Here is a 9,267-nt window from a genome sequence, read left to right on the forward strand (position 1 = left end):
CACACACACACACACACACACACATATACACACACACACACACACACACACACACACATATACACACACACACACACATCCACACACACACACACACACACTCATACAGCACACAATCACACACGCACACACTCACAATCACTCTGACACACACAGATCGTTGACCGGCGCATCGACCACCTGGCGCTGCCCAAGACCTCGGCAGACAAGCAGATGCTGCAGGGCTACGCACAGGTGTGCTCCCACGACCAGCACTACCCCGCCGCCCGCTGCATGTCCGTCCCCCCCCTGCCCGGTGTTGTGGCAGGGCTGAGCCCCAACGCCATGCTGCCAGCCGCGAGCACCTGCGAGCCATGATCAACCCCCCAAATCCAGCTCGACCAGCCATGGTGACTGCCCAAAACGACTTGCGATCGCTTTGACATCTGCGAAGCCGACAACGCCGAAACGGCCGCAACCGCCTTGACCGTTGACCTGCTTTGACCGACCAACCGCCGCCAGGTGTACCTGCGGGAGATAGGGGACCTGCTGCTGCGGATGCCGCGGCCCCTGCTGCTGCTGCTCAAGACCAACGACTGCCTGCGGTCAGTCGACCACGCGCTCGGCAGCCAACTCAACACGGTGTGTGTTTGGGGGGGCGGGGAAGAGGAGAAGACGGGGCTTGGTGGAGAGGGAGAGGGGGTCGACAAGATCCGTGTGGTGGACGCCTTGTATTTTGTAGGGACGCGTTGGGGTTGGCTCGGCGGGGCGAGGCGGCAACGCGCGCCTTCACGTCGCGTGCTGCCCACTGCATCCTAAAACGAGGCCCACATGGCAGCATCTATCGCGGCAGCTTCATGTGCGGCTCCTGGGTTGCTTTGAACATCACAAGCCCCTCCACATTGTGTTATCTCTCTCCTCATGCCTGGCTGCCATCCAAACCCCGAGCCTCGTTTCTTGAACATGTGTGTGCATGCACGCTGTCATCGCAGGTCGTGATGACGGCGCGAGAGTGCACGCGGGCGCTGTCAGACATCCGGTCGGAGCGCGAGCCTGGCGTGCGCTCGTGGCTCATGGGCGCGTGGGACGCGGCGCACGTGGAGGTGATCGTGGCTGCGTTGAGGGTGGCGTCGCTCTGGGCGTCTCTGCGGCGGTCGCTGATGTCATCTGGGGCCGGCGGGCGCCGCGGCGGCGGGGATGGCGGCGGCGGCGAGGAGGGGGAGGCCGGCGGCGAGGGCGCGCTGCCGCCGCTGCAGCAGCTGCCGGCTGAGTTCGTTGCGGCGACGTCCGGCGCAGCGGGGGCGGGGGCGGGCGTGGCGCAGGCGGCCTGAGACGGCCGCGCGGCGCACGTGCGTCAAACTTGCCTTGCAGCCGGTGCAGCAGGCGTTTGCATTGGCGTAGACCTGGACTGCGAATGCCGGGCATCCCGCCGAGCCCTTTGATTGTTGCCGTATTGGGTGGAGCCCCGGCACTTTGGAGTGAACGGTTTTTTCCTGCTTATCCCTGCACAGCTTGCATGTGTCCAGGCATTCTCGAGCTCTGCTGGTTGCGTTTGTTGCGTAGAGCGAGTGCACGCCAATTCTTTCCAGGCAGCCGGCAGCCGAAGTGGTTGCGCTGCATTCCAAGGCTCTGTGCCCTTGCCGCTTGCTTTGATGCCCGCCGATACCGGCCCCGCAGCGCACAGCGCCGCCCGCCCGCGTTGGCTGGGCCCGACTCTGCCCTGGCGCGCGCGGGGCCGCAGACACACTATGCGACCTGACTTGACGTGCTTCCATGCACAAGAGTGGACTGCTTCTAAGTGTTAATCAGAGGTTTTGGGGCTTTTGAATGGCGAGGTCTACTTTCCTAGAGGGCGGGGGCTTGCTGCCGCGCAGCAAGGGGTCCAGTGGAGGCTTGCTGCAAGAACTAGCAGGCCCCTCCTTGTGACACCATCAGCACCAGAAACGCATTCAAGCAGCACCTACGAATTCAAAGGTGGGTTTCTCACCACGGAACCGGCGGACCCAGTCAGTGCAGGTTCTTCACTCTGCACACCTCGAGCTGCCGCCTGGCTGCTACAGAGGCAAAATGCTCAGCAACGTTTGGAAAAGCCTTGCGCAGGCTCGAAATGGCTTACTGAATTTTTTTTGTTGTCGTATCACGTTGAAGGCACCTACGCCGTGCCCCTGTCTTGGCGAAAACGCAACTCGCGAACAGCATGTCGCACTGCTCTCGGTGCTCCCCCCGAGCAATGGCGTCTAGGTGGTAGTGATGTCTTTTCTACGGGATGTGTGGTGGAGGCTGCAGCACTCCAGGTGTCACGGGTGAGCCGCGCATGCGCAGGCGACTGGGCGCTGCAGTCAGCGGCACCACTGCGCTGTGCAAGTGATAATGCAATGTGGGCACGCTCTGCGCTTGCTCCACGCAGCCTGGCTCTGAGGTATGGGCGGTACTCTCATGCGCTTAAGCTGGTCGTCCCTCCTGCCCTCCCCGCCCCTGCTTGCGCCCAGGCGGTCGCAGCAAGACGGCGCCAAGCTCCGCGCCTTCGAGCTCCGCGCCGACGATTCGCATGCGGCCGAGGCGCGCGGGTGAGTGCAGCATAGCGAAACACTTATCAGACGTTTTGACCAAGGCGAAAGTCTGCCTCTTGGCCCGCCGACACCATGCGGAGCGGCATGGCACCCACATTCAATCATGTATGCAACAATTCCTCTCCAACTGCTGCAGGCCCCCAGACCAGGACAATGCCTGTCTGGCGGCCGCGTGCGAGGATGAACTGCAGTTGCCCAGCCGGGACAGGTGGGAGACGCTAGATGGCGCGGCACGGCAGTGAGCAGCAAAGCAGTTGCGCTGCCGTGACTGTAAAGGACGATCATGGATCAGGCTGGATGCAGCATGCCTCAGCGCCCCTCTCACTCGCGTTGACGATTAAACTTGCCTTTCCATCAACCCTCCCCAAACCACAGGCCCCTGCAGGCATGCAGCGTTGATGCCGCCCGGCTGAATGACAACAATGAGAAGCCACCTGCGGCTAGTGCGCCCTTCCCGCCCACCGAGCCGTGCGGCGGCGCGACGTCCCCAGCAGCGGCGCCGATCGCTACGGCACCAGCACCAGAGGGCTGCGACCCTGACGCCGCCCCAGTCGCTGCGGCGTGGCGGCCGGCCGCAAAGAAGGGCAGCGGCCTCAAGGCGCTCACGACGGCCTGCAAAGCGGCCCGCTCGGCCCTCAAGCAAGAGCTTGTCGCCGCCAAGCAGGCCATGGCGACAGCTGCCATCAGGGCCCGGCGCGCGACGAGCAGCAAGAGCCTGAGCTTTAGCAGCAGCGTTGGCAGCCGCAGAGGCCTTGGCAGGGAGCGCGATCCTCACAGCGGCGGCTCCCATGCCAGCAGTTGCACTGGCCAGCGCAGCAGCAGCAGCAGCAGCAGCAGCAGCAGCAGCAGCAGCAGCAGCAGCAGCAGCAGCAGCAGCAGCAGCGCAGCAGCAGCAGCAGCAGCAGCAGCTCAGTAGTCATGAGTGGGCGCCGTGACAAGTTGGCAGCCAGGCCAGAGGAGGCCGTCGCCTCCAGGTGCAGCAGCTGCTGCTTTGACGGCCAGAAGGACCCCGGCGCAGCCCATACGCACACCCGGGAGTCAGGCATCAACATTGCAAAGCGGGGCCCTTGCCGCAGCAGCGGCGGCGCTCGGCGTAGCAGCACACCGTGCGGCCCTGATCAGCCCGCGGGCCTCGCCAGGTCAGCGCTGCTTGGCAGGCTGCGTCGCCGCCTGCAGAGCAGCTGGTCGATGGCATCAAAATGCAATTCCTCGCTGTCTTGCAGCAGCAGCAGCAGCGGCAACGACGCCCACAGCAGCCAGGTGCACAGCGACGATCAGACCGGCAGCCTCTTGAGTCAGGGCGGGACGGCTTCCGCAAAGTCGGGCAAATGCCTCCTTTGCAGGTGGCTGGCGCCGGCCCCGACGGCGACCGCCAGCAAGCCGTACCTCATCATCAGCAGCACCGCGACAGAGCTCCGCGCCGCCCATACGCAGCCGCGAGCAACCACAGCAATCACAGCAGACACAGCAGGCCTCTCTGAGGAAGCTTCCTCAACCTCCAGCAAATCAATTGGACCAGCGCTCGTCGCCGCCCATACGCAGGCGCGGGCAGACACGACCAGCAGCGCAGAGCAAATCACGTGCTGCCGCAGCAGCGGTTCCGCCCGAGCCAAAACCGGGCGATGCAGCTTCGCTCGGAAAGGCAACAGCGCCAGCTCAGCACTTGTCTCCAGCCTGCTGCGTCGCCTCCTGCAGAGCAGCCGGCTGGCATCCCCTGCAAAGGTTCACAGCTCGTCTCTGCCAGGCGTTGGCAGTGGCCGCGGCAGCCGCCAGCTGACCTTTGACAATGAGACTAGCAGCACTGCCAGCCGGAGCAGCGTTGGGGCGGCCTCGTGCAGCGGAAGCCACCTGGCAAACACAAGGCCGGTGATGGCGCGAACCATCTCGACTTCTCCCAGCAGCAGCAACTCAGCAAAGCTCGGTGCCGCCCATACGCAGGCGCGAGCAAACACGGCAGGTCCGAGCGGCATGTACGCTGCCAACTGCATATCTGCCGGTAGCAGCTGCGGTGCATCGCCGCAAATTGCCAGCAGCCAGACGCGCACCAGCGAGCCAAGGTTGCCCGGGCGGCTCCTGTCCGCCTGGCACCACGTGCGCAAATTTGCCAGCAGCGCTGTCGCGCGTGCGGCCTCGCTGCCTCGCGGCGCCGGGGTTTGTGCAAGTGCTGAGCTTGACAGGCAGGTTCCGTCTGCTGCAGTTGGCCTGACAGACCTCGAGCTGGAGTTTATGTTCAGCGCCGAGGCCCTGTTCAACGCCGGCGCCGTGCTCGGCGCCGGCGGGGAGGGCGAGGTCCGGCGCGTCTTGCTGGGCGGCAAGGAGTACGCGGTCAAGCGTTATAACGAGGACAGCTGGGCGGCGGAGTTTTCGCTCCGCCGCGAGCTGGAATCGCCCTGGCTGGCGGTGCCGCTGGCAGTGAACCAAGGCGCGCAATATGCATACGCCCTCATGGAGTTGGCAGCAGGCGACCTGCAGCAAGCCATCACCAGCCTGCACGCAGCGCAGGCAGGATCGCACGAGGGCGGCGGCGGCCTCATGGAGCCAGATGCTTTCAGGGCGGTCGCCGCCGAGCTTGTCGCGGCCCTGGGAGCCCTGCACTCACGCCGCGTGCGGCACGCGGACTTCAAGCCCGCAAACATTCTCGTCACTCAAAACAACCACCTGCGCATCGCGGACTTCGGCCTGGCCAGAGCGATGACGCAGCACGCCTTCACTTGCGGCACGCAGTTCGTTATGGCGCCGGAGCAGTGCGCCAGCAGCACCCTTGTCATGACATCTCTCCGCATGTGGCTCTTAGACATGGCATATTGGCTCGGATGGGGCGGCGACCATCGGCCTGTCGACGTGTGGGCGCTGGGAGTGTCGATGCTGATGCTGTTCAGGCCAGACGAGGCGGGGGAGCTGGTGCAATCTGCCCAGCGGCGACGCCCCTCGTGGCACGGCAAGTGCAAGCTGCTGCCGGCCTGGCTGCCGGCTGACCTGGCTGACCTCATCTTTGGTGCCATGCTGGTACGGCAGCCGGGCAGGCGTTTGACCGTTGAGCAGATCAAGCACCACCCGTTCTTCGCGGGGGTGGACTGGCCAGCTGTTGAGGCGCACAAAGTGCCCCTGCCCCTCGACCTTGTTGCGCTGGCGGCGGCTGCGCGCAACAATTCTGATGTCGTTGGACAGTCTGCTGGCTGTTAGTTCTGGGAAGTGCTGCAAGTGCAAAGCTCTGGCTTGCTGGGGCTATGCATCGGGATCTAAGGGGCACTGTGCACAAGTGTTTGAGGTAGCATGTGGGTGAGAAGTCAGGAACAAGATTGCAATTCTTTGGTAATCTGAGGCACATGCGCACAAGCAAAGTCAGCTGCCAGGACAAGCGCTGTTGCCTGTTCATTTCAGCACACAAAACAATTCCATGGGGTGCTGCTCGCTCGCTTGCGTGTCTGCGTAGTGAATATTTAAATGCTGGATTAAGCTGTCGGCTGCTGCATTGATCATGACCTGTGACGCAGTATCACAACCTCAGCAACAGGCACCTTCACTGCACTGTTTTGGCCAAGGGCAGCTCAAGCAATGGGGTTTGGGGCCACAGGCGCCATCAGAAGCGTATCAACTACCCCCCCAAAATGCATACGGTAATCGAAGTGTTCTAGTATCACAAGCCTTGGACTTTGAGGTTGCTGCTTGCTTGTTGATTAGGGCGGTCTGCGTGACTTCAATATTCATGATGTGCGATTGCCAGTTTGGCCAGCCATGCTTAGCACCACAGCGGCACCGCGAGCCCACCACCAGCTTCGAGCACGATCCATAGTCAGTTATGCTTCATTTGGCGGATTGGTGCCCTCGTCACGATCATCACGGTCAATGCACCGTACCTCACTCCAGTGTCCAGTGTAGTACGGTGCCTGGTGCAGTACCGACTGCTGCGTGCCCACTGCTCGCGCTGGTGCTTGCATCCGGTGAAAGTGTCCATAGTCGCCTTTATCCTGTCATCACATCATATCATATCTTACGACAGCCCAAGTTTGATGTTCATTGCTATAGATTCGTGTGTAGCTCGCATTCAGCGAACTCATATACTGCACTCAGATCACTATGGCCGCACGCTGGGAGTTTCCCCAGTGCCTGCCTCGTGAGCCCAAGATAGTCAGTTTTGCGGGGCTTGTCCCTGCCGCCCACGCCAAGAGGGTGAGGACGCATGGTCCAGTCAACGTCAATCATCCGCGCTGAAACATTGCTTGAGCTTATCACATAAAACGACTGGTGCTCTATCAACCTGAGCGCAGTTGTTGAAGCAGAGCGTGGCAGAGCTACGCGCCCACATCCACGACCTGCAGGCCACGCTGGTAGGTTGTCGTAGCGCGGCTCCACCCTGCACCACGAACTTTGCACTGAACGTGGCTGTTTATAATATGGCGTGTGCACGCGGAAGCGACGTACCGGTACTGCCTGTCTGTCATGACAGGATGCTTGACAGACGCAGCTCATAGATGCAGCACCGGCACTGCTATGATGCTAGTGCTTTCGCATCAGCATTGTGCCATGCAGCTGATCCACAACGCATTCTCAACACCATGCCATCTCTCCTACATGACCGACGCTGGTGACGGCGTGCATGTCTTCAGGGCAACCTCAGGGCGGCTCGGGACGAGGTGAGCTGACTGGATGTGAAGTTCCAGTACACTGCCCACTCCTGCACCTGCTGCTCGGGCGCCTGGCTCCCTGATTCTCCCACTCACTCCGCAGCACGCCCTCTGGCCAACATCAGGCCCTTCACGATGTGGCCAAGCATGCCGCGGATGCGGCTGACATGCAGAGGAAATTCTGCGCCGCCCAGGTGCGGCTCACAACTGTACTCCGTTTTCCAGGTATCGCACACCCCGTTTGCGCCCACCGAGTACGGCGCTGCCATGCACAGGGCAGCATCACGCCACCCTAACATGCAGCTGTCCTACGCCCCGACAAGGTGCGCCTGACGCAAGCGATGCCGTCTAATACCTACGCAACCCTGCAGTCGGACTCCGTTCGGCATGCTGGAGGCTCTGGAGGGCGCCAACAAGCGTGTGGATGCGGCCGACAAGATGATCGCCAGCCTGAAGGTGCACGGCCCGGCTTTGCAGTGCCTACCATACCGCGGTCCTATCCAAGGTGTCTGTCCCCAACCGTGCCTGTCTCGCTGTGCCGCAGCCTCTAGCGCCACTCCCTCCTGACTTGCCATCTGCCGGCATCATCACCGCACTTCAGGAAGCCCTGAATGAGGCGCTCCTCAAGCTGCGCGAGTCAGAGGCCGCCACCACCACCTTCAAGGCGCGCGCCGCCAGCGCCAAGGAGCAGGAGGAGTGGATGCGTGCTGAGCTCAAGAGCGCCAAGGTGTGAAGGGAGGCTGCAGGTTTGCGGGTTCATCACCCTTCCCTGCACAGCAGTTGCGCTCGCAGGGAAAAGTATGCTGTGTGAATGTCTGCATTGCCCACCTTGCCACTGAATTTCCTTGAACTCATGCTGACTGGTTTACCTCATATTCCTAAACCTCTGAACCTGATAGGAGGCGCGCGAGGAGTCTGGGCGGCGGGCGGCCAAGCTGCGGGAGGAGGTGGCGGGCCTGCGGGTGAGCGGGCCAGCCGAGATGTTGATTGTGTGCCAGCAGAAGCCTCTAGCTTCTCTTGCACAAAATGCTGCTGGATTGGGGCCTGCTTTGGCTGATGTCAGCGACATGCTCTCCTGTACGGCTAGTTCACAGTGACCCTGCTTTTCCGCGCTTGAGCTTGCTCCCTTGCTTGACAACCCTCCTGACTGTTCTGGTCTTATGCGCGCCGGTGCACAGGCGCGCACATGTACATATACTGGTAGTATACTGGCCATAATTGGCGGACCCGACCTGCTCTCAAACCCCGCTCCGTGTGACTGGAACCCCTGCAGGCGGAGCGGATGCACATGCGTGAGGCGCTGGCGAGGGCCGCCAGCCGCGCGGCGGCGGCGGAGGACAAGGCGGCAGGGTCGCAGGTGAGTTGGGTGCCCACACTCCAGCTGGCTCCTTGCTGCTGGCATTGCACTGAACAGCTGTATCGTTGATGGGCTGCTGCGGACCCGGCTCTGCGGCAAGAACGAGACATGTCAAGTATCCCGCGCATCCTGCTGCCAGCATCCTCGTCAACACCGCATGTTGCCGTCAGTTCACCTGAAACGCGCATGGCTGGGCCTGCCCTCACACTCCTTTGTGCTCTCCCAAAGGCCGACCTGGTGGACCTCAAGAAGAAGATGGCGGCCTTCGAACAGAGGATGGCCGCATGGGAGGCGTCGAGGGAGGTGGGACTCCAGTCTGGGCAGCGGCACGTGGGCGAACGCAGTGCCCCGGCCAGCCGCCAGTTGGTCGGATGCGCACACGCGCAGACGCGCTCATGCAGCTCTCGTGTTGAAATTTTTGGTGTTGGATCAGCAATCAAGCACAGCCCTGTGCATCCTGTGTGCAGCGAGCATCCGTGTTGTAGGCGGTGAATTGCTGTCTGCCGATCAATTTCACAAATGGCTCATGTCCTTGGCGTTCCTATGGCGCCCTGCGTCACATCTGCAGGTGCAGCGCAACGCGCGCGCCACGCGCCGCGAGGAGCTCGAGGAGAAGCCGGCGCCCAACAAGGTGAGTGTGTGTGTGTGTAAGTGTGTGTGTGTGAGTGTGTGTAAGTGTATGTGTGTGTGTGTGTTTTTGTGTGTGTGTGTGTGTGTGTGTGTGTGTGTGTGTGTG

General features: G+C 62.1%; 3 protein-coding genes across 3 annotated transcripts in view; all 3 read left to right on the forward strand.

Moving 5' to 3' along the window:
- Positions 1-1,310, forward strand: part of MNEG_2358 (hypothetical protein) — a gene marked incomplete at both ends in the record, with an annotated part of 5,671 nt that extends 4,361 nt beyond the window's left edge. Inside the window, 3 exons of the mRNA XM_014049162.1 lie at positions 157-234; positions 502-621; positions 972-1,310. Coding sequence (XP_013904616.1) covers positions 157-234; positions 502-621; positions 972-1,310 — 537 coding nt within the window. The remainder of the gene's footprint in view (positions 1-156; positions 235-501; positions 622-971) is intronic.
- Positions 1,311-4,775: 3,465 nt separating this feature from the next.
- MNEG_2359 (hypothetical protein) lies at positions 4,776-5,732 on the forward strand (the record flags this gene model as incomplete). The annotated part of the gene is made up of 1 exon (XM_014049163.1): positions 4,776-5,732. One exon carries the CDS (start codon positions 4,776-4,778, stop codon positions 5,730-5,732), a length of 957 nt encoding a protein of 318 aa, XP_013904617.1.
- Positions 5,733-7,561: 1,829 nt separating this feature from the next.
- Positions 7,562-9,267, forward strand: part of MNEG_2360 (hypothetical protein) — a gene marked incomplete at both ends in the record, with an annotated part of 2,846 nt that continues 1,140 nt past the window's right edge. Inside the window, 6 exons of the mRNA XM_014049164.1 lie at positions 7,562-7,630; positions 7,776-7,901; positions 8,074-8,136; positions 8,448-8,531; positions 8,760-8,834; positions 9,100-9,162. Of these exons, the coding sequence (XP_013904618.1) occupies positions 7,562-7,630; positions 7,776-7,901; positions 8,074-8,136; positions 8,448-8,531; positions 8,760-8,834; positions 9,100-9,162 (480 nt within the window). The remainder of the gene's footprint in view (positions 7,631-7,775; positions 7,902-8,073; positions 8,137-8,447; positions 8,532-8,759; positions 8,835-9,099; positions 9,163-9,267) is intronic.

Source organism: Monoraphidium neglectum (assembly GCF_000611645.1).
Source record: "Monoraphidium neglectum strain SAG 48.87 unplaced genomic scaffold scaffold00265, whole genome shotgun sequence".
In the NCBI taxonomy this organism is placed as follows: domain Eukaryota; kingdom Viridiplantae; phylum Chlorophyta; class Chlorophyceae; order Sphaeropleales; family Selenastraceae; genus Monoraphidium; species Monoraphidium neglectum.